The sequence below is a fragment of the Amia ocellicauda genome, chromosome 3 (assembly GCF_036373705.1).
Source record: "Amia ocellicauda isolate fAmiCal2 chromosome 3, fAmiCal2.hap1, whole genome shotgun sequence".
NCBI lineage: Eukaryota > Metazoa > Chordata > Actinopteri > Amiiformes > Amiidae > Amia > Amia ocellicauda.
Genome location: NC_089852.1, coordinates 10,410,029 through 10,435,885, shown reverse-complemented (window position 1 = coordinate 10,435,885; position 25,857 = coordinate 10,410,029). Strand labels below are relative to the sequence as shown.

The following is a 25,857-nucleotide window of genomic DNA, read 5'->3' as shown; positions in this document are numbered from 1 at the left end:
AGGTCTCCAAACAACACATTCAATCCATAAACAGTCTAAATAGTCATAAATGGTCTAAGTCTAAAATATATTTTTCCTCATTCGGTCATCCAGTAAATGCTTTAATTGTGCTGGAGTGAATCTTGCCTGTTCGACTCTCCAGAAAAAGGCTTTCTTATCTGACAACCTGCCTCGTGAATTTATATATTGGATCCCAAACTGGAATACAACTCTGCTGCATTCAGGTCAACCCTGTGGGTTAACCGACACTTTGTAAAAGCAGAAATAGATCCTGTTGGGTTTTGGGGTTGTCTTGTGAATGATGAGAATATGGTACTTTACCCTGAGTCAATCTGAAAAAGAAAGTCTGATTATTCATTCTTTTAATTAGGCATCTGCATTTGTAAATTGTATTGATCCAATAATTATTTTCCTGTTCCAGTTTTCAGTATAGTACTATTCGGTTGAGTATCTCCTCCATGTACAGTGAAACAAGAAATGAGTAGAATGTGTAGAATTTGGGGGATTTCATTTAGGCTATATGGGCTCAGTCATATAGGGGATTCTCTCAGTGTAATTTTAGTTAACGTGTTTTTTTATGGTCTCGGACTAGAAGTAATTCTGTAGTGATGCCAGACGCAGTGTCGTTACATTTTCCAAAGTTCTCTTAGATCTTTTAGTAGCCCTTCCCTAAAGTATAACCAGATTTTCTTCCATTCTGTACCCTTTTTGACCATGAGCTCTCACACCCTACTGGGAAACTGTAACCCATGAAACCAGACCATACTGTAATTGAACTGAAGAGCCACGTTGTTTTCTTCATTTTGCTGTTTCTAACTGCATCTGCCATGGATGAAATGTAGCCTACTCTTCTTGGAATTAATACACACTGTCCATTTGTTCTACTGTCGAACAGGTAGTTATGTACATTCTTGTGATCATCTCTCAACAAGCCTTTCAGAATCAGAAATACTGGATTCCAAAAAAACAAATGTCTGAGGATTATCTCCACACAAAGAATTGGAAACATTTGACATTTTTGTTGCACCACCGTGTCAAAGTCCTATGTATTTTAATTATCTCTGGTTGTCACTTGTTAAACAGTCCCGTATATTGGGTCAGTCAGCAGTCACTGACTTGTTAAAGAGACTTCTTTGGACGTGTCAGCATGCCTTTTGAAAGTGCTTTGCTCCCTTTTCTTTTTGATCAGTGTCTTCTTTTTTCATCACACCTCCGTTATTCTTTGCAAGCAGTTTTCAATTGTCCCTTTACAAATTAATACATGATCCAACCCCTTCTAACTTTAACAGTTTCATGTTTTTAACTTTATAGATGGTTTTCTGAGAGCTAAGCCAGTGATGCTGGGACATTGCCACAAATAATATGAAATAGTTCAGGTAGTGTAGTCTTTGGACTTGTTTTCTCCAGGAAGTTAAAATTTTAAATTATTTGTAGTTGGTTGCTAAATTAAGTGCAGAAACCAGAGGAAAATAATAAGTTTATTACAAGCACATCTGTTTGCTGACAGTCTGGGTTTATAGTCTTTTGTGAGTCAAAAGGAAACAATTATCACAGACACTTTTGTAAAACATTTGTTTCCTTTGAATTCCACTGCAATTAAAGCAATGTGTTTGATTTGTGACTCGGTGTCCTTGTTATCATTTCTATTTATATAAACTCAATTTCTAAATAGAATGCTTGATTAAAAAGATAAAGGGAAGGATTTTCTTATGTTCTTTGTAGTTTTATATATATATATATATATATATATATATATATATATATATATATATATATATACACCATAACGATACCCACCCACAATGTGAACAGATGTTATGGTAGGTTTATTAAAGCACACTGCTTCCCTCTAGTGGTGTCCCCATTTGTGAGAAATCACTTTGGCATTCATTAGGATGCATTTAGTATCTTCTTTTTGGAAAAATAGCACCTTTACTCCAAATTAGCTCTTGCTTGAGAGTCATTTGGAAAGGGGGGGAGGGGAGGGATTGAAACCTCTACAGTATAGTCTATGTAGGATACCTTAGCATATCATGTATAATCTTAGATGTCTTAGATACTTAGATAATGTTGTATATATTTGCTATGTAATTTATCTATTTGCTTCAATATATTGCAACATATATAAAACATTTTAAATTAATGAAATCCTCCTTTAAAATATCACTTAAGAAGTACATGGAAATATATTCTCCCTAACGGAATTTGCCTAAGGAAATTTTAAACTCTCCTCTTTTAGCTCCTTCCATCCATATACCTTAGACATTTCAAATGTTTTGTTCTCTAATGGTGATACCAGATTTCACCACTCGGTGACACTAGCAACCTTCACATCTTTTAGCTACTACACTTGAGCACAGGGCTGTCAACCAACTCCCAAACCCCATACTTTCAGAAACAAATTATGTGCAGATCCCTTCCCATTTAAAGCTAGTGGAAATAATGTAATCCAAATTACAATCAGAGTTTCAATGTTCTTTTTGCATTATTTATGCAACAAATCAATAATACAATTTATTTTCTTCACATTTCCTTTTCAAGTTAAGGCATCCATGAGCAAACCTATGTACTGATTATGCAGCTGATTTTTAAATAAGTAAAAGTAAATAACCTGTTTTGAATTTTGTGTTTAGATAATTACCTGCATCAATACAACCAAGCCCAGTAACACTTTAGTTTGGCATCTTGAATTAGTAACTTTTGGATATTTCGGTGGCTACATCTCTGTATCTGCAAGGAATGGAGTTTATTGAAGAAATGGTAGATTCACTGTGTGGGTGGCTTAGACTTCAGTGACCTCAGACATCTGGTATTGCAGATCGTGTTGGGAAACCCCAGGTGCTGTGCAAAGAATTGGCTTTAAATATTAGTACAGCTTGCGATTGTTACAACATTACTGGTTATGGAATCTCTTTGAACATGATGTGTGGTTAAAGGCTAACCTTAGTACACATTTTTATTCTATGGGTCCTGCAGTGCTCAAATGAAAGAGAACCCCTTGTTACACACCCCGGTGCAAGCACAAACATTCTGAATGGAAATGCGATTGAAATGTGTGGTTTGCAGTTTTTCAGATTACATTTTATCATCCCTCTGGTGCCTCTCTTTATGCTTCAGATCTGCTGTCTGGTTTTGCCTGGCTCCTAGAAGTTCATATTTGATTTATTCTCCTACTATTTCATAACAGAGGCATCATAACTCGCATAACATGAGGCAAGCCTTGTGATGTATATATTTTTTTCTGATGTTCTAGAATGGTATCTTGGAAATCTGTGTGTTGTCTGGCATTCCCACAGGTTGACATCTGTAAAACATGTTCAGTCAGACACTTAACCATTTCCATGAGCTGAATGGTGGAAACTAGGAAACAAAATCTGTATTTTCACAAGGGTTGGGATTGAAACAGAGACGTAGAGCCCTGCGGTCAGCATGTTTATTTAGATGCTAACATTACTGTTCCATCACAGAGAGCTTCACTGCAACGATGGCTTCAAATTGCTCCCTATAACATCTCAGTCCCAGGTGTCTAAATCCTAAGCTTTATTTGCAAGCATTTTGTAATTTTAATTGGTGTAATGATTTTGCCTCATTATTATTCAGGACTTTTTTGATATTGTTTTCAAGGTCAGAAACTAAAACAGTGAGTGAGTGCATCAGTTGTATATTTGACAGGGCCGTCAACCTGAATTGAAAACTTTATTTTAGAAAATTGCTGTATTACAGTGAGCCTGATGATTGCTGAATACACGCTTTGGATGGTAAAAATCGATTTTGAATTGATCAGTTCGGGTTTTGGTAACTCGATTGTCGATTTCAAACGCAGGCTGATCTAACTGCCGCACTGTGCTTTGTTTGTTTAGGGCACTCTGTGACTCACCCACTATTATCCCTTTACAGTTTTGACCAGAACCAAGCGGATCAATACTTTTTCTAACACAAGCACATCTGCCAAAAGAGCAGTCATTGTTTATGGAAGTAGGTCAAATCACCTGCCTTTTATTGCTCTTGACGCTTGCCATATTTCTTCTGTGCTCTTTCTTCTTATTAGCCATGGGATTGTTCTAAAGGGGCTCTGAAGAGAATTCTCTAAGCTTTCTGTGTGTAAGTAGATAGGGTGAGCAAATTAGTACTGGACCATTTAAAGCACTGTGGTGTAGCAGTGATTTGTATTTTTCAAATCCATGAATGCAGAAAACTGAAGTACTGCACGCGAATTGTGATTTATTCACTACTAGACTTGTGGAAAGGAGCCCAGGCCCCTGTGGTGAGCAGTATGAGCTACACCTTTAAGTGAAAAGCATGTAGGAAACAGAGATGATTCTTAACCTGTTTTGACCATCAAAGTAAAACCTCTACATCTGCATAAAATTAGTAACATTTTTAAAAGGAATATTACTGAAGAAGTTAGTCTTAATGGAATAGATCAAAATAATTCCCAAGAGAGAGTGTCTTTTTTTTTTTTTTTTTTTTTTTTGTATTGTCGTCTCCAGTTATTTAGTCCTCAGCACTCTTTTGGATCAGAACCATTTTGTAGATCACAGGATAGCTTTGAGTGGTGTTTTCCTTGCACACTCTGTCAGAGCTACATTGTTTGCCTTCACATCTTCAAATTAGTCCACAGCTGCAGAATAAAAGAGGTGTAACCCTGTCCTTTCTTCCTGGATCGGGGTTCAAAGTGACAACAGTGGGTTTGCGGGAATGGAGCTGACAGGAGAGGTCACTCTGTTCCCACCTCCCGCTCTCTGATTGACACATCTGAGGGAAGGCAGTGCTCTTTGAAGGCTGGCTGGTGGCAACATCAACACTGAATACATTAGTTCTCCTGGCACCTCGTTGGCGACAGCAGATCAGCACTGGCATGCTTGTGTTTTCACATGAAGAGCCCGCTGACAGTCCCAGGATGAGCAGGGCATAGGAATGAAGGTGAATAGTGTAAACAAGCTTAAAGAGGGGCTTGGGGGGGCCGAGTTCTTGACCCACAATCCACTGCTGCACTCGCTAAAAAAATGCATCTTCCTCACAGCAGTATTCCAAGCCCGTGATTCTAATATATAGTAGATGACATGATAATGCCTTTCCTGTCATAATGACTATTTTTGAATCCTCAGAAACTTTACCTCTGTGCTGAGAGGAGTTTGTCCTTTCTACCACCAGGAAATACCCTGACATACTTCTATCAGGGGGAAACAAAGTCATGCCTTGAAGAAATCATTTGGTGTACCCCCATGAGTGTTATAAACGAGCCTATTTGTTGTGATGATTTTATCTCAGCAGTATGTGACCGTTGTGTGAAAACTTTTTTTGTTTTTGGAGACGGAAAGGGATTCGCCGAACCTGTTGGGATTTGCCGCCCTGTCGAATTCTTTCAGTCGGATCTGTATGAGAACAGAATGATGTCTCGTGTGAAACGCTCCTCTAAAATCAGGACACAGCAGGTGAAATGTGAGGGTACTGTACAGTGCTCTGCAAAAGACACAGTGTCTGATTGTTCTGATTGCCAAATTCAAATTAATTAATTTTGACCTCCTAAGTGGCTCCCCGGTGCGATTCATAAAGCAGGACCTGAGATCAGAATTCCCAATGGCTTGCAACTCATGGTAAAATGTATTAAGCGTTTAGTGCAAGTCAGCGTCTATTGATGGGGAAACATAAAAGGAAAGCCGTTTGTGTCTGTGTGTGGGTATAGTGAGGTTCCTAAAGGTCTGTGAGTCACCTGGTGTTGCTTTATATGCAAATCATGTTTCTTCTTCCCTCTTATTGACCAAACATACATCTGTGTGATGAGTACACGGCTCAAAGAAAAAGTCTTGTTGCCATTAGGAGTCGGGGAGTTTTTGTTGTTTTGGCTCCTTACAATCACTGACCACTACAGCTCATAAATCCCATCTGATATCGCTGTTGGTCTATCCTGCATTCATTAAGTGGCCTTTCAGTCCCTGCCACCTGATGAATGGCCCTGGTGCGCAGCAAGTGGGAGATAAAGTGGGATTGTGACACATGCCATCAGTCACACAGATAGTGGGAAACCGCCTGTAAAATAACCACAGTCTTAATTAGAGACCCACTGCCGAACCTGCTGTCAGTGTGCTGCTGATGAACTGACTTTTAGGGAATAATGGCGGCGACTATTTAGACCCATTCATACATAAACATGTATCTGTGCCTCGGCTTGTCTGCCACAGAGTTTGATTCAGTGTCGCTTTGCTCGGTAATGTGGAAAGAAACTCTTTTGTTTTTTTCTTCTGCTCGAGAAGCAATATACATGGTGACCAGGTGTTGCCTATGTGCTCATGACTACTGAAGTATTTCCTGAGAAGCTGTGTTGACAGGACTGTTTGTTAAATACAGCACAACCTCCTTACTCCCCGTTACATGATGTGCCGGTTTACAGAATAGCCAGCGGCACTTTAGATTTGAGAGGGAGAGAGAGGGAGATATCTGGGGACTTGACCAGAGAAAGGGGCAGGGCTTTTGGAGGAGCTAGGTGCCTTGGATTTTCAATATTGTTATGGGTTTATCTTTAAGCTACAAACACGGGTGAGTTGCTAGTTGCTCTGCTCTTGTTAGAGGACATGGGATTCCATCTGCTGATGCTAAAGATAAGCATGCTAGTGAGTCACCACTTCCCCAGTTGTGCGGTTGACATGCTGTAGGATCTGAATGAACACATCCGGAATGCATTGTCCAATAACAAGGGAAATGCACCTGCAAAACAATTCTTCACTCTATATACTTTTCATTTATTTATGTCTTGCTCTTTTTTTAGGGGGGTTACTTACTGCTGGCACCCTGCTGTCTTTCTTGTCATCAATTCAAGTGTTGCCTATATGAAGAAAAGCATATTAATGATATGCAGGCGAAAATAACTCTTGCCAAGCGTCTCGCCTGCCTTTAGCACTAAACCTTGTCTTCCTAAGTAATTACCAATGCCAGTATTCAAGGGCTGCCATGCTTAATTAGCTTGCAAGTAATGGAGGATGAGCCCACAGGGAGGATGCCAGAGACTTTATCTCCTCCATGGAGGGGCCCATCTTGCACTGAAGACTGACATGTCCCTCTGACTGCAGATAAACAACAGAGGGTTAAAGACATCAGGCTCAAGCGTGACAATCCAAATTCACCTGAAAAAAATAAATTGGATAATTTTGAGGATGTCTTTTAATGTATGAGTTTCTGACATCCTTCTAATACTTTTTATATTTGCCTTTCCCTGCTGAAGTCGGTGTATATGGCCTTTTAAAAAGTTTTACCCTTTAATCTTTAGTCTTTTTCCCCTTTTAATCATGGGCAATATGAGAGGCATTGTGAGAGGGAGAGAGGCCAAGTAGGGAGCACTTGTCTTTAAAAGGGGGATATTGGATGAAGCAAATCTGATGGATGAGTGGCCTTGCTCCCCTGTCAGAGGGTCAGGTAATTGAATGAGTGCCAGGGGCAGGTAGAAGCTGCCTCGTTGCTTTGATTGACAGCTTGTCTTTCACAATGATGTCAATGTGCCCAGGCTACCTTGTGAGCTCTGCCAAGCTTTTGGCAGAAACCAGTTGCTAGACTCTTCCTCCTGGGGCTGAAAGGCTGCTAACAAAGCTGGTATATAAACAGTCAGCTATGTAAATACACAGTAGTGTAACTTTGGATTTTTTTACCTGAGTAGGGTGTCTGATCTTCTACATTTAAAGAGTGCTTATGACAGGGAAACTAAACTCTATTTAACACCTTTTCCTTTTCAAGTACTTCGGGGGATTCCTTGACCTGGAGGATGTCCAGTAATGACTAATTCATGATCTCACAGCCTGTCTGTCTTGCACACTTGAACCTCTGAAAAAGTTCTGCAGATTCTGGAGAGTAAGTGTTCACAAATTCCTTGGAAATCACAATGAAGACCCACAAATTTTCTTTTGGTTGGCACTTCCCATGCCATGTTATATTCCTACAAGGTAGTGAAAGAAAGTCTGTCTATTAATGACAAGCTTTCTCTTCCAACTCCTCTGACTGTCACATTATGGTTCATGTTTTAGCTCATGGGTATTGGTTAGTTCTTGTTCATGTCAGTAATTCAGTAACTGCATCAGTTATCTATAAGAAAACTAAAACTTTTCATAAATTGAAAATTGAGAACTGTTGAAACTTTGCAGGACTTGAGCGCTCTGCCTTAAAAACAAACAAAAAACTATGTTTTAAGGAAGCATAGTCAAGCATAACACTTTTATTTTCATTGCAGTAAACTGCACAAATTTGATGTAGTCACACTTGATTATCTTCAGAAAGTTGGTTGTGTAGACAATATTTTAAACCTTTGTCAAAAGTCCTTTGTGTCATAGAAATTTAGAAAATCAATACGGTTTACTTAAGTTTTTCATATGACAGAGGATTCGATCAAAGATTCAGCCTGCAGTTGTAATGTGTTACAGAAATATGGACAAATTCTGGGCAGCAATGGGCTTTCTGTGATCAAGCAGTGTTAATGGGATTATTATATATTTTTTAACAGTGGGGGAAAGGGTTGATCAAAATGTCAGGGCATCTGTCACTAAGATCCCAAATGATGTTTTCAAATGTTGCAGCGAGACTGGTAAAAGCCAGATTTAGGCCTAGACCAATCCAAAGTGTTTGCCCTTTCCGTGAATTGCAGATTACAAAGTCATTCCCAATCTTGCATCATTTCCCTCAAGTGTTTGGTTTAAGAAAAATGTCTCAGTGTCAGGAAATATGTGAATCTCAACCTAGGCATTCGCAGGGCTTAAACGTATTTATCCAACTCTCCTTTTTTCTTTGCAAGGTTTGGAATATAATTTTGATGCCAAATTATTACAAAATCTATTGATCTTCTTACTTTATTTGTTTACACTGACGTTAATAACTTGTGAGATTACGGTTTGAAATTACACACCTCCATCAAATATGTTGTTGATGGACTAGACAAGAATATTCCCTGTTTTGTGTTAAACTGTGCTCTTAACAATCCTTTGTTATATTTCATCAGAGTGTCTATACTTCATTTACTCCTGAATGAGGGGCCCTGTCACCTGGCACTAATTGATCTCATCTAGTCTGACGGTGCACTGAACTTGCCACATTCTGCTGTCCCAATTTATGGCCGTACACGCTCGGCAACTGACGAAGCCGTTACCCAGAATCCATTACCTTTTGTCACAAGCAGAGAAGAATGCTCTCTGGGATGTTTTCTGTGTCCAGTACAATTTTATTTATTTATTTTTTGATAGTGTTTCTCTGTTTGGTTGTCTAAAGTTAGCATAAACTACTGTAGCCTTCAGTACATTACAGTAAAGATTGTTGCACGCCATTACATTACTTTAGTCTAGGGCAATGTCAGAAACAAATGATACTGATGGATTGAGTAAAAGTTGTTCTGTTTAATTACATTGGCAGAGCTTAGTTGACCCACAGCTGTATCTGGAGGATGTCAGTGTCTGTTACTACCTATCTGTGCTTTCTGTGGGTTCTGTTGTATTAGGGGTCTTGCGCCTGAAATACCTAGTTTCTGTTGCTAAACTGTAATTTGATGGGAGTGCTAAACCAACAAGGCTGAAGTGTTTTTGAGACTACAAGTGGGAGAGTCAATTGCTCAATTGCATTACCTGGCCATTGAGTGTATTGCTCTTGTTCATCTCCAGGTAATTAACTTGAGCACTGTGAACTACCATTTCAGCCAGGTTGTAATTGTAGTTAACAATTGGAAGTCCTTAGACACTTGTTGAATTCCATAGGAGTCCAAATCATTGGCACTTACATCTGCTTTTCTGGAGTGTACCTGCTCAGTGGTGTTAGGTCTGCTTGAATCTAACCTTATCTGAGGTATTAGTGAAAGACTCTGCATCCAGTGCAGTATTGTCTTGAAACATGTCAACAGTAATGCTACTGGAAGGCCCAGTCATTATGAGCAGGAGCTTTTCAGGATAAGCATGTAATGGAATATCTCAGGTTGTGCTGAAAAGCCTAAATGACTACAGAACAGTATATTTAAATAAGCACAGTAAGGGTATAAACAAGTATACCTGTTTTCCACTTAATTTGTTTAAGGGGTTGTTTTTAGAGGATTTTCCTTCTTAAAGATTCTTATGAAAGGCTTTTTCATATTTTAAGTTACAACCCAAGAAAACAAAACAAGATAAGACCTTTAGTTCATGCTAGGGGTGCTTTATCACTTCAGCAGGGGACACTTCGTTATAACAGGACTCCCAATTATTTTCCAGCCTTGCATTATTATGCTTGCAGCAACGATCAACTGAGCCCAACCCCCCCGAGAGCAGGAAATACACAAGTGACAGAAGTCCTGTGAAGTAAATCACTTCTGTAGTACTCAGAATAATGTCTTTACAGTTTGGCTACATTAAAGTACTTTTCTGTTTACCAACAGGCTATGATAGATATTGTTGTTTTTTAACTTCAGAATGGGTCCCAAGAGAAACAGTATCTTTTATAAAAAGATGCTCATACTCTCATTGTCAGCAGACCTAAATTCAGAAATTTTGTTGACATATTTGGTCACTAGATGTAGCTGGTATGAAACATAAATATATAAAAATAACTGGAACGTGAATTATTTCATGACGTGAAAGCCAACAAAATGAAAGCATTCTTTGCATACGTTATAGAAACCTCTCCATTATAATGTAGTGAAAAAACAACATTCAGCTTAGTAAGATTTAGATCTGAAATCTATTTTTAACACAAAAGTACCCTCCCAGTTTGAAATGGCCAAATGTAAATCAACTCCAGTGTGCACCACTATGAGTCTCATTCTTGCATGCAGGAGATTATTTGGCCTCTTCTTCTGTATGCACAGATGTATCTCTCACTGATAAAACTGCAGAGTCTGAAGCATGCTGGCAAGCCGTTGGGGTTTTTTTGGTGGTCAGATGAGAAAGCCCTGGCCGACACTGAGCTCTGTCATTCCTTGCAGCACTTGGTCACTCACTCAACACACCATGGATAATCCTATTCATGGTGTGCTTTGATCTAGATTCAAACCCTGTGTACAAGAAGGCCAATCTTGACTACCAGTGGGGGGTTTTACTGGTTGAGCCACCTGGGGGCCCTTGGGAGGATTTTTCTTAAGGTATGAGTATCTCAATTAATCAATTTTCCTGAGATCCATCTAGGGAAATGTTGACTGTTATGGAGGTTTGGCTACGGTAGTTTGCTTCATAAAGGTTAGTTTACTTCATAGCAAGAAACCAATACCATTCGTATCCTCAGGTGTCAAAGTGCTGTAATTTCACAATAAGGCACAAATACAGTAAAGTCCTGAACCAAAGGTCACAGATTCCCAGAGTAAATGACAGTTATGGCCAGAATATACTTTTGAAGTCCTAGCTAGAGGAAATGAAATGTGTCCCTAAAATAAGGAATTACCATTGTGAGTTAGCCTATCCTTCTACAATCCTCCTCACCTGTCTGTTACCACTACAGTTTCACAAATGTACAAACTGGAAATGAAATAGAAAACTATTGCACTCTTCTTTTCCTCAGATTTGTAAATATGTAAATATTTATTCATAAACGAGATATGTTAAACATTAAAAAACTCAACAGCAGCAAGTAACCAGCTTATTAACTCGGCAACAGGGGTTTGAGTAAGGTGGCCTTTAAATGCGTAATTTCTTAAAGCTTTGAGAATGAATGGTCTCAAAAGTCCAAACGTGAAAAATACAAACAATCTTGCTTATAAGAAACATTAGTAACACCTTCCAAGGATTCTTTGGCAATTAATTGGACAGCCATCCCTGTGAATTCTTCACTGGCAATGCTTACACAAATCTTTGCTATTTCGGATGCTGTGGATGCTGTACCCTGGCCCTTTTCAACTGTGGAGCTGACAACTTGTTTTCTAATTTTTGAAGACAGCTTCAGTAACTGCTACTCAGCCAGCAGTCCAATTATCGCTCGGATGAATCAAAGAAGCCTTTCAGCACCAGCCTCCCTATTATTTATTTATTTATTTATTTATTTATTTATTTATTTATTAGCTATTTTCTTTTGTTAGACTTGGAGCGCTCTCAATACTTTACTGTTAGTTTGTTTGTGACTGCTTGGAGCAGAGTAGATTTTCAGAGATGATTCTAAGGAAAGGGCTCTTTTTTTTTTTTTTTTTGCTTTGTTTTTGTATTTCAATTAAAATGAAATAAATAAAATTTTCTCCTTAATTGCTCCTGCTTTGGGGGGGTTTTGTCTCTTTGAGTAGCAGACTGCCAGTGAATTGTTTGCAGTGTAGTTAGTCGTTACTGTTTCTGTGGAAGTAATGTTGAATGAATAATTGGGGTACAGTAAGCTCAGTAAAGGGGAATGTGGTGTAAATTGAATTTTCTTTACCCTGACATGCATAGACATTGACATAGGTTTCCTTCTGTAAAAATAATAACAATACTTTGAAAAGGCCATGCAAGTTTCAAACCTGAAACAGGTATTGTCTTGGTATGCTGGTAGAATGCTGATATTGAAGCCATAATGTAATGTAGAAAAGTGAATAGGCCTTCATGAGGACTCTCATTACTTTTCTGGTTAGATTTTACCCACATGAAGCCAGTGGTGAGACTGAGAAATAGTTTTCATAGCTTAAATCATTTCACAATTGCAATGAGAAAACTATCCTCTTATTACAAAAGTTATTTTTTTCTTCCCTTGTTTACACAATAGTGTTCAAACCTTTTTTTTTTTCCTTCATGGATGTACACGTTTTTGGAATGATGCTTCAAAGTGTCTGTGCTTTCACGTTCCAAAGGCTTCAAGAGTCGTTCTGATTATCTGTCCTGCTTTTGCATCTGCACAACGATTTCTACTGTTCCTCAGTCCTTCAGAAGTGAAGATGACAAACGCTCTGATGAAGGGGAATAAGAAGCAGCTGTGTAATCCTCCAGATTGCACGTTGTCATCTCTGTCAGCAGAGTTTCTGAGTTGACCCATATGGCTCCTTTCGAAAAACATTTTTGGCTTAAAATTATTTTCTGGTGAATATTTTCACCTGGAGCTTGTTCACCGGTTATAAATGAACAATAAGCTGGGAAATAGATGTAATACACATTACAATTAAAAATAATAATAAACAAATGTAAACCATGTTAAAAGCATAAAAAACAAGCCCTTTCTAATGTGCAGATAGAAGCTTTATTGTATAGGATCTGAATCTTTTCATTTATGCACACTATATGCTAAAGACTAGCCTTAGGACTCGCAAATTATGGAAGAATAAAGGCAGTAATAATTATGACTCAGGATAGACAGAATTCAATAATAATATTCCAATGAGGTATAACTGCATAAGCGGGGATAATCTCAATAATTGAAAGGGAAAGCAGCTTTGTAATGAGCGACAAGCTTAGACGGGAAAGAGAGGAAAAAAATTAAAATAAAACGCAATTGACAGGAAATTTCTGGAGGGAGCAGCTTGGTATGGCATCCCCCTGCACATGAGAGCGAGAGTGAAGGGGACATCAATTAGTGTATGTTTCTTCTGAGCAGGCTGTTTGGAGACTGTCAGAAATGCAGCTCATATGAGACTAAACCCTATCTGCTGACAACTTCACTCCTTAAAGCAATCCTCAATACATTGTTTCCTTTACTCTTGCCTGTAAAAATAAATAACAAAAAAAGGGAAGGGGTGGGGGTGTGGGGGAAATCATATTTAATTCAGCTTTTCTTTTAAGCTTTTGCTTCAATAGGGCTATAACTTTCCTTTGTTACAAGCAGGCAGACGAAAACTAAGTGTAGTGAAAAGGGTATTGTCAAAAGATCTTAAAATCATGATTGCAAGTGGGGGGAGTCAGTTTCTTTTGTTTTTCATAAATCCTATCCATTTAATCGCCAATTCACTATCCATTTATTCTCACATTTTTTGTTTTTCACTTCCAACTTTCAGTTATTCTCTGCAATGTAGGGGGCACCTAAAACTATTGGAATACAAAATGTACTATATTTTTCAGCTTTAGCTAAGACATAAAGTCATGCACTTTGAATTTAAACTTGTCAAATTTGTATTAAACTTTGGTTAACCTTTGTCTCTTTCCTCTTGGAAGAAATGTGAAATGCCAGGTACTTGATCATATGAGGCGAGAACAGTTGCTTGCGGATATTTGACACAACTTAAAAAGCACACTAGAAAGATTCTTAAAAATTGAGCGCAAGCCTAGCTGAATACGACTCTCCAATCTCCCAAGACGGTGGGGCACCGAGAGCTCTGAGCGTCGCTGACTGTGTTTTGAGGTTAACCGCTGTGGTCACAGTGTCACCCTGTGTGTTTCAGGTGCCTGCTGAGAAGTGCCGCTACGTGGTGGGCAGTATCCTGAGCGAGGGCGAGGAGAAGCCCTCCGAAGACCTCGTGCGGCTCTACGAGAAGTACGGCTTCAAGATCTTCCCCTTCCCTGAGGTCACGCATGTTGTCACGACAACCTTCCCCCACAGAACCTTCCTGTCCATCTTCCTAAGTGTGCACAGAGTGTACCCTCAGCTGGGCAGCTACATCAAGGTACAGTGCTTCTGCTACAGGCCAATTATTATTGCAGTCAATTTCGCACCTCATGTTGGATCTGAAAAGAGGGCTGTTATGACTGATGAATGTTGCAATGGCTTTAATGCGACACATTGAGGGGGAGAAGCCAGTAATACTAATGTATCCTGTGAATTCAATCGAAACCCACCTGTTTATTCAACATTATACTTTTTTTTTAATTTGCCTTCTTATGCACAATATAATGGTGAATAATGGATTTGTTTTTGTTTTTATTTTAATTTTTTTCCAAGTGGTACACTTTATGGTATACTTTTTATCATTCTGTATTTCAAGATATAGGTCATGGTAATGTCAGTCCTGTAACCAAAAAAACTCCAGCTTTCTCTTGTCTTGGTTTTCCAGTGTACCTGTGTCTGATATGCCTTATTTGTAGATGAGGCAAACCCCATTATGGCAAACCGGTGTGCCTTCTTAACTCGGAGGGGGGGTGGATTCTCAGTCCTTCATGGTAATCTGCACAAACATATCAATTGAACACAACATTTAAATGAAAGCTCAATGCATGTGCAAGATTTCAGACAGATATTCTACAAACAAGTCGTTTAAAAAATGTAGTCAGAGCCTAACTATTTTTAGAGCTTACATAAACCCTTCTTCCTGCACAGATTGCCGAGTCTATCTATAGAGCTGCCTCCAGATTCCAGAAAATTGTCTTAATTGAAAGAGTCTTTGCTCAGTAAACGCTGCGATTAAACATTTGTGACAAAAACAAATGAAGCTAGCGGCGGTTCTATAGAAACATAATCACTGCGAGTCGATCACAATGGTTTTGTATATTGCAATTATTTCTAATTTAATAAAGCAGGAATCAATCAAAACTGTATTACCTGTGAAGATGCATTTTACAAAACAAACACTTCCTGACATTTTCAGTTCATGGAAGCATTTCCCATTGAAAACAGGGCTTTCATACAGGTTTTTCATATTTCTCTGCTGCTTAACTTGACTAATTAAAAAAAAAAAAAAAAAAATATTCAAGGCACTCAAATTGTAATTAAAAAAAATACATAACTTTTTGTTTCCGTGGGTATGCATTCATGGTATAAATTACACAGCCATTAGATCTCACTTCCCAACATATTTCCTACCCATTCATAGAATAACTTTCAAGGCTTTTTGCTCCATTGCAAAATTTGCTTGACTTTTTCTCACTTTAAGAAAACTCCAGCTAATTTAAAAACAAAACAACCTAGAAGAAAAATAAAACAAATCCCCCAAAATAAACAAGTATTTCTCTCTTTCAAAATGACCTTGTGGCTTGTGCAGTTTGCAGTTTTTAAAATGGAGAGCAAATTGAACCGTGGAGCTGAAAAGCTTTGAAGACTTGCTAAGCCATTGTAAAAACATTTTTCCTGTCAAGGTGAGTGTATGAGGTGTATCCTACACCAGACTAAGCGGGAACCAAAAAAGGAAATCGTGTATAATATATCAGCAGTAGGGTACAAAACAAGTGGATGTACTCAATCCATCCACCTCACTGGAATTGAATGAACAAGCTCCGCGCCACGCTGCTTCCCACCGAGGGTCCATGTTCATCGCTTCTCATTCTCTCAGCTGCCTTTGTTGTGGTGTTGTCTTTTGGCTTTTACACAATCCTGCCCTGATAAATTACTTTTGTTTAAATGTGTTTGAGAGCTCGGTAGTCTTTTTTTTTCATTTAATTTGCCGTTTAATCATATAAGTATTTATTTTTCTGTTTTCTTTCTCACAGCGGCATACACAAATGAGCATTCACTTCCAGTTCCCACCTAAGATGATTAACAGTAATTGCGTTCTTTAATAACATTTCAGTTCTGCTTTATGGTAGACCGTTATGATCATGCACATCACAGGGATGTTTCTACTCTTGGCTGCTGCAAACAATCCTTACTTGTTGCCCTGTCCACGCTACATTTTTTTCTTTCTGACTGGGGAAGAGAAGGGGCTCTCCCCAGTGTTGAAAAAGTAAAACCAATCCTGAACATTGTTTTCCTCTGACTGACGGCACTATTAAGGTTGAGAGGGGCACAGATGGGAGTGCTCCCTCCGTGTTCGCTGGCGCCCTTCAGCTCTACCTGTTTACTTTCAGAGGCCTACCTGCAGCAGATGGCTAAGATCTGATTTTAAATAATTTAAACGGGGGCTGGCTGAGACAGGGTGTTGTAATTTACAGATCGGCAGGTAAACTGAGCATGGCTTAATGAGTTTCTGCTGCTTTGAAGACATGAAACTGCTTCTTTTAATCAGTTCCACCTACGCAGTTGTGATTTCTTCAAGAGCGTTTAATTATGGTGCTATGGAAAATCTCAGCAGTCCAGCATCGCATATATTATAGTGGATTTTGTTTTTAACCACACTGTGCATTAACTTTAATTAATATCCAGGGCAAAAAATAATATATACATACACGCACACACTTTTTCATTATTATGTATGTTGGATATTGATTATTATTTTATTATTTTCGTGATTGTAGAACTGACACTTTTCCAGGGAAGTCTGCCAGTGGAGGATAGCAAGGGAAGACGCAGTAGTGGGGCTATGCCTGTGTGTGGTGGGGGGTCGTTGGTGGGGTCGGGGGGGATTCTGCTATCAAAAATGCTGACACAAATTGGGTATTTTTCTTTTCCTCCTGCAAGCAAATCAGTCGGCTGTCTGATAAAGTGACAGGTAGCTGTAGTACCTGTCAGTTACAGAAAGCAGGCAATCGGCGTCAACACCGATAAGGGAAGAAAATAACACAAGAGGTTACCTTGTGGTGTCTGGTATTGTAATTTGATATCATGGTGCTGTATTAATATAAAAATGTGATTAGTAGGGATAAACTTATCTTGATGTTTGAAAGTAATGCAAGAAAACAGAAACTCTTGAGGTTTCTACATGGCAACATTTTAAGTAATGGAAATACGCCAAAATGTAGCATGCTTTCGGAAAGCATTGACTCCACTTCTGAGATGTTACTGGCATGGTTTGCTTTAGGCATGTGAACTGAATCGTGAATTCCAGGATCCGTGTTGTGCACTGTGTGGTATAGACATGCAAAAGTTCATGAATGAATTGATCACGGTGGTTAGCAGGGAGATGAAGCTGGAAATCATGTTAAGAAATGGAATGGTCTCAATTAAACAATGTGACTGTGTGCGGTCAGAGTGATGAAATTCGTTATTTAGTTAATGATTTTTAATTTAGCCTGTCCAGTTTTATTCTTCGTGCTCTGTTTCACCACATGTTGTTATTCTAAATGCATCAGCTGCCTAGTGAAGGCTGAGGAACCATGGGAGTCCTCTCGTCTGACAGTCTGCCCCAGATCCTGTACTCTAATGAAAACAATCAGTGCAATATGATGGCCTCTTCAAACTAGGAGGGCTAAGTTGCAGCTACAGTAACAGATCAGATTTTCAGCCTTAATTTACATACACTATGATCACCGATAAAATATGACCAAAAGCTCTCCTTTCATTTTTTAGTGATGTTAATTAAATAATTTCTGTTTAATGTGAGGAATTATTCAAATATACTTTAAACCACTTTAAACACACAACACAGACCTGACATAACTGCACAGTAATTGCATGTATTTTTTTTATTTACATAGCAATTTATGTTTATTAATAATTTGTTTTAAGCAGACGCTTGGTGCCATGGCTTTTGCTTGGTTACATTTTAAGTCACTGTTCATTATTAAATTGAGAAATGTTGTGAGGCTAAGGTGACAAGGTTATTAAGATATTACTATAAAACTAGCAGAGTGGTGAAGGCCTATTGAGAGCTTATTTCTCAGTATGTTTTGTTTGTCTCTCTAGCTGTCTAAAAAAAGAAACTGCATGACTTCTGCTAGACAAGCTTCCTTGATATTTACACATCACTAAGCAGAGTGCTAACCCCTGTGCCAAATGTCCTAAAATGAACAAAAATAATAAAAAGAGGCATTTAACTGAAATCCTGTAACTTCCTGAGGACTACACAGAAGATTTTGTTTTTTGGGGGAAGCAGAGTAGCCGTTAATTGAACATCAAAAATAATTTACAAAGAGCGCATATAAATCAATAATTTTAGGGACTGTGCTAGTTCCCCTTCACCCTTCAAGCCGAGCTGGTGAATGTAGTTAAAAAGCATTTGGCAAATCCATATATTCAGTAATGGAATAAAGATAAAAATTAAAAATAAATAAATACATAAAATAACCTCATGAGCATCTAAAGGAACTAGACATGGTTCTGTTATGCATTTTCCTGTGGTGAAAGACTTCAGACAAAAGGCACTGGCTCCTTTTACTTCCTAAAACACATTACTTTCTCAGACAGCGATGGGAACCGATGAGCAGCAGATTAAGTTGTGCCCTGAACTTGTAATTAATTCCTGCAGGGTGATCACATAGGTCCTTGTCTAAAAGAAAGATAATGACTATCCTCAGAGAGGGGTGGTCAGCACTGTCTGTCCAGCTGCAGCTTGTAATATAGGGCTAGTAGCAATGCCTCTAAATGCCTGGGATGGGAGAGATGGGCTGACGAGCTTTAATTATCTCCTCGGTTTCTTGCAGGTGGCAGCGCTGCAGGCAGTCCGCTTTCTTTCTTTATTTTGGTATTTTCTTTCCCTCTCCTCCTCTCTTAAGTAAGTGCCTGTCTCAGCCTGGCAGTGCCATCTGCCCTGGCAGGCTGTAGGACCCGCTGAGCCGCTGTGTGGAGCACGTTCCTTGACAGAAAGCAGGTTAAGTGCCAAGCTGCCCTCCCCTCCACTCTCCTCTGAGCCACCAGCTGTGGCCACGAACCCTTGCCTCCGTTCCTCATAAACAGGTCCCCTCTTTGTTACTGTCTGTCCAACAGCATCCTCCAAGGAGGGGTAGTGTGAGTTCCTGACAGGTTTCCAGCTCCCAGAAATTAATCTTTATTAGCCCAGAGAAGTGTGGGGAAAAACAAAACGACAACAACAACCATAAAATAAATTAAAAAATAAAAAATAAAATCAAGCACATTGTACTATATGTTACAGAGGTGCCTTTGGCCAGTAGCGAGTTATTTCAAAAGTGGATTTTAAATCAAACAATTTTTTTTTGTTTTTTTTAACGTATTTTTATTTTTAATTTTTTCTTCCCGCTGTTTGAAATCACTAAGTGCGAGTGTCTGTGTGGGCGTTTCTTGGAGAAAGACTGCAGGTCTTACAGTTATGCAGTTGGAGATGGGAATCACTGCGATCCCCTGTTATAAACTTGGTGCAGAAAAGGCAAATTGTCAGGGTAAAAAATATGAAGTGTATTCACCAAACATTGCAACTTTTTATTGCACTACATTTCCTGACCAACAACAGTAGTAATTCCACAGTGAAGCAAAGGCGGGAGAGGGTGACAACGACATGGACAAAATATGTTCAAAATGTAGAAGTTTGTGATTTGAGAGTTTAAAGGAGTTTGTCCTTCTACAGTTTTGAGGATTTGAGTCTATGAAGATGTAGATTTTTAAATGAAAGCTCTTTAATGCAGCAATTCATAAAAGCAAAATTCATGAAAGTCTGTTGCAGATTCGGCGTATGTTGCCCTAGAAGAACCAGCAGGTGCGTGTCACCGTGGAGATGTGCTGAGAGTTGTATAGAGCAAGATCAAGGGTGACTACTAAATTCTTAACGGAAGAGGAGGGAGAATGAGAGGAGAGTGTGGTAGATTCCAAGGGAATTGAGATGGAGAGATCAGTAGAGGGTGAGGAGGAGGAGGGAAAGAAGAAGAGATCAGATTTTGGAGAGGTTGAGCTTGAGGTGATGCGAGTGAATCCAGGAGGAAATACCCAAATGAGAGAATGAGATGTGAGAGGGGATGTGGGGCTTACAAAAGGGAAAAGTCAGGATAAACTGTGCCTCATCTGCATAGAACTGGTAGGAAACCCCTTGGGATGCTAATAAGCTAGCTCCGACTGTGTGAAATTTACCTTTAATCAACTTCTATGGAAGTCCAGCTGGTGATCCTAGGAGTATTATCAGTATGTTGTATTCTAACTGAATAGCAGCTGTTTACAAATTATTAGGGAGAAAAAGCTGGGCATTGAAAATAATGAATGCTGGGAAACTCGACCGTGAGCCTGGAAAATTCACTACTGCAATCTGTCACCATTGTCTGCTTTATTTATTTTTTAAAAGGCTCAACCTTTGCATTGACAAAGATTGAATAAGATGCATGTCAGTGTTGATGCAAGGGCCATAATGCTTTCATCCGTAATGCTGATATGGTGTGGGACAATACCCAAACGAATCTCTGACCTTTGGAGGACACTCCTTAGTTTGCTATCACACACTCCTGAAATGGATCATAGATGCAGATGGTGAATTGCACACCATAGTTTTAAGAGAAGTACTGGTATGTGTTTCTATGTCCAACTGGCTGAGCCCAACCATATAATTATAATCTGTCTAGTTTTCCTAACAATCTGAGTGACCTGGTTTGTCTTCCGATTGTATCAAGTGCACTTATTTTCAAATTTACTGAATTGCCTATGAATAACAGTGGGGAAAGGTGCTTTCTTGAACTCCATGATGGTCTTTTTTTTTTTTTTTTGAGGGATAATAGGCAGCATTTAGAGATGAATATGTTAGAGAGAAACATCTGTGTTGGACGACCAGTATTCGTAGGACTCCTGACTGGCTTTCCAGATGAGTTATCAAATTACACCAGGAAGTCAAATACGCAAAAATCTTTCTTCTTTTTGTAAATTTAAGAAGGGACTTCATTTTTACTACATCTTTTTATTATTATTATTATTATTATTATTATTATTAATAATAATAATAATAATAATAATAATAATAAATGTTTTCAACCTTGTAAATATGGTCAGTGTTGCTTTTATGTTTCTTTAAAACATGCCTATACGTGGTTGCATGAGAAGCTTGGGAAAGTATCATGACTAGGAGATTTATTATCCCTTACATAGAAATAGGTAGAAATACTTTTTTCACATTCATAAGGAGTATGATCTGTATGCTGCAATACACTTAACGAATCATCTGAGGTCCACAGAATTCTTTCTGTTCTGTGTCTCAGGATAAAGAAAATATGTTGTTCAGTTCTTATCATTCTAGATGAAAGCCCTTGGAGCAAATGAAGAAGAGCTGCTTTGTTCTACATGGTGTCTTTTTTCTAGTGTATTATTTTAGTCACTTTTTTTAGTTTTGGCTGAGCACATTGACTGTCAACTGCCTGGGTTAATTTCTGACAGTTTTCTGAGCTCTACAGGAAGTCAGGACTCTGAATGACTTGTGGTGATGTCTACAGTGCTTTCAGACAGAGAACCATGAAGGTTTAGCATGTAATTAGTACTTCGGAATAATCTGCAGGTAATTATGCAAGGACTTTCTGGTAAAGAGCTGGTGCAACAGCAAAGTGTATTTTCTAATGTGAAATCTGGATGCTCTTAAATTCTTCTAATGGCAATTTAGTGCATGTAGGTCACTTAAAGCAGAAAATATATAATAAATTGTATATAAATATTTATCAGTGTGGGGTATATCTGTTTGATGCATATTTTGCAGAAAACCAAATTGGTCAAAACCTGCACTGTGAGCTAGAACTTGAACTCACTCTTGTTTGCGTATACAACCAGTTCTGTTGATTTTGTTGTAAATTGGGAATTTCCCCAAAATTTGGTATTCACAGTTTGGGAAGGTTTACAGATGGTTACTCAGATCTTGATTAGCATTCATCATGGTTTACCCTGCCTAAAATAACATTTGGATAGTCCCAAACTACTGCTAATCTGGGTCTACCTGTGACCAGCTATTTATGACTTAATCCAAGCTCAGGTGCTTTAGGATTCCTTTCATGTCTAAAAGTTTAACACGAGTTAAACTGTGCTGCAGAGGTAATATTTCTTGTTATATATTTCTTGTACATGTTTTCTTTTTTTTTCCTTTAGAGAACAGTTTTAATCAACAACCAGTTGAGCATCTCTATTAAAATGCCTGGGTTAAGCAATGGGGAAAGAAATGATCTCCCAAACCTCATCTAAATTTCATTTCTAATAAATTTAGAAAAAATTATACCCATGACTCAAAATTAAGTCATCTTCACTCTGTATATTATACATATAAATAATAATAAAAAAAAAGCTGCTCCCCAATGAACGTCAGTATTGTTCTGTGCTTGGCTGAAGTCCCTGGTGGTCCTGTGATGACAAATGTAGGAAGTTATGAAAACAATGAACTGCGTGAGATGGTAGTGGGTCCTAAAATATTGGTGTTAAGAGCTGTGTTACAAGAGTTCCAATTACGAAATTTGGTTTACACTCCCCTGTTGCTGGTAAATGATAAATGTAAAGATACATTAAGGCAACAGTGAACATAGAATGATAGCTTCTTGTGTTGTCATGACTCAGGACAAATGTGAAGTAAAAATGTGATCCGTTTACTGTATCCGTTTTAGCTTAGAGCTATGACCGTATGAATGGTTAAGTATCAAGACACTAAAAATATAGAGTTGCCAAGTCTATTATGTTGGCTGAAGTGTTTCCACACACACTTATAAAATACTTTGTAGTGTGCTGATGTTTAGGTTTTGATTTTAGTGTTATTTAATATTTTTAGAAATGCAGTGCTTCACACTGTGATTCTATAAGATCCATTTTGTAGCAACCAGACACTCTGGATGTACAGTAAATACACGGGAAATTGTGTTTTACATAAATGCAAATAATTTCGACAGTAATGCCTTATTCTACTTAAAATACATTGTATCTCTGTTTGGATTAGTATGTATTAGATAGTGTTTTTAGTCATGGTATTGCTAGGAATCTTATGGGCCTCTATTATGCTATGCTGAAAATCCCAATTTCTGTCCCACCCACTGACATCCTGGAAAATTCTAACAAATAAATATGGCAATGCTGGTTTGATTCTTATTGCAATGTGCTTAAATGTAGAGCTATTTTGTGAAAGATTGTATTTTTATATCTTGTTTATGATGTTTTTCCACCAGCGGCAAATTCATTATTTTATAACAGCCGAGGGAACCAAACACAAAAGTTGTTTGCTTCTTGAAGATGTTCTTTATAAATTAATTGAAACTTTACATCCATTATTATTGGTATAATTGGATATAATTTCAATTTTCTTTGACTTTTGAGTAATGTGGGAGAGCCATGCTTCTAATATCTTTGCCTTTAAAATATTACTTCTGAATGCCATTTCAGAAAATAACAATTCGATAATGTCTTTCTCCGTTTACCGGCCCACTATCTCACTATCAGCAATGTGTCATTTCAATTCACTGCTGGGACTTGAAACCTCCACGTGTGGTCTTTCAGCTGGGAAGCAAGGCTACCTTTAATATGTGTGCAGTATTTTTCATAAATGGAGTGACTTTTTTTCTCTTTTGTCAAAGCCCCCTTTGCCATTTTTCTTTCTTTTTAAAAAGCACTCAAACAATTTAGTGTCTTTCTTTTGAATGTTACTTCTGCCTGTTTATTTTTTAATGCAGTTCTTTGACTTGCTTTTCTTGTACTGTGTTTTTGTTGCAAGGAATAATAGCAATGCATATGTATCTTTTTAAGTAAATCTACGCTTAGAAATTACTTTCCTGATTTGTGAGTTTCTTTTTGACATCACAAAGATTTTCCATTTCAACTCCCGTTACCTCCACCCCTTGACTTCCCTTCAGACATCGTACTTCCCTGAACCAAATTAATTATTCTTCAGTTTCAGTTCTGTGATGTATTATTCAAGAAACACTTTCCTTCTTCTGGGTTATTATTTGTTGAATTAAACATAGAAAATTGGTTTGTTGTCCACAGCATTCATATTTAATGACTCTGTGTGATAACTGGGTGAAAGGTGGATCTGAACAATTGACTGCATCCTGCAAAGTGTCCCACTAACAGAAAAAAATGAAAGTTGCGTTTCCCACCAGGGTTCGTCTTATTTCTCCACGCACCAATTCCTTGGAGACGTTCTGTTGGTGACATCCGGGCTAAATGCATTGGACTGGTGCTCTTTTGTAATGCTTTTCATATCCTTTTGGTGCCCTCGATCGTGTTTGCAGTAGCAGCGTCCGTTGGGAGTTTTCTTGCCATTCTCTTAATACACAAATGATTAAAAACAAATTGGATTTAGCTAACGCTCTTGGCTACGGGGTCAACGAGGTTTGGCACAATAGATTAAAGTTTAATTGATGAAACCACTGAAACACAGCAGTCTATCTGAGCACATCCAGCTCCCTTAATGTTCCATGAATGAAAAAGTTGAACCGCTGAAACTGTGCCCCATCACCGTCATGAATATTGCAGTGACTAGGGGACTGGTGTCTCAGAGTAGACTTGCTGTTTACCAAGTTGACACTTAGAATACAAATCCTTTGTATCTTATTATGTATTTTTGTATAGATTTATGTTTATATATGTATGTATGAATTTGTCTATCTTTCTATATAACTATCCATCTATTTTTAAATGCATCTATATATTATTGCGTGAATATGTGGAATAATAAGTTAAATGGACACCAGGACAAGAAAACACCAATGAAAGCGTGCAAAGTAGAAAGTGAAAATGTGTGAAAATGCAACACTACAGATTCTTAAAGGCTTTTTAGTGAAATCTACGTCAGGTTGCCAGTGAGAATAGAGTGGAATACATTTATTTTATAGAACAAAAAACCCAGACATAATGGATATTGTCCCCATGAAGGTCAAGAAAGCCTGCTTTTCTTTGTAACCTTTTTTTAGGTTCTAATATGAATTTAAATTATTGTCTACTTTGGGCTCTATTTGTATATAATAATTATAGTATCTTACATTTATATAACACATTTCACTCCCAGGGATCTCACATTGCTTTGCAGTTGGGAGGGGATTAATTTCATCCACCACTGGCATGTACCTGGGTGATGCACATCAGCTGTTTTTGCATCAGTATCTAATCACACTTCAGGTAAGGGGGAGAAGGTGCTAATTTTGATTTAATTACTACCTGGGAGTCTAAATAGCTTCTACATTTTGAGATTGTTCAGTTTTTGTTGGGGATTTCTGTGTTGTTCAGTCAAAGTCTTGGCCTTTGACAATAATATATTACAAGCTCTCCGTTTAACATTTCTTTCTTTCAAATGTGAATAAAAATGAATATTAATATATTAAACCTGCCAGTCCTTAAATTGTAAAGCCATCTGTTGCCAAACTGAATGACTGAAGTGAAATTGCCCTGCTGTCTCAACATTCTTTCTCCAAGAAAGATTTCCTTGTTGTTTTGTAGTTTTTTTTGGGCCCCTTGTCATTATTGCTCAATTGTTATTCCTTTCTTACATTATCCATTATTGACTTCCTCCCACAAACACTATATTTAGTGCCTGCATTGATCATTCGTTTCCATGTTTTAACACAACTCCCGAAG

General features: G+C 38.1%; 1 protein-coding gene across 1 annotated transcript in view; it reads left to right on the top strand.

Annotated features, from left to right (window-relative positions):
• The window catches only part of LOC136736338 (testis-expressed protein 264 homolog), a 113,531-nt gene that overhangs the window by 5,416 nt on the left and 82,258 nt on the right, over nucleotides 1–25,857 (top strand). The window contains exon 2 of the mRNA XM_066698107.1: nucleotides 14,255–14,476. Coding sequence (XP_066554204.1) covers nucleotides 14,255–14,476 — 222 coding nt within the window. The remainder of the gene's footprint in view (nucleotides 1–14,254; nucleotides 14,477–25,857) is intronic.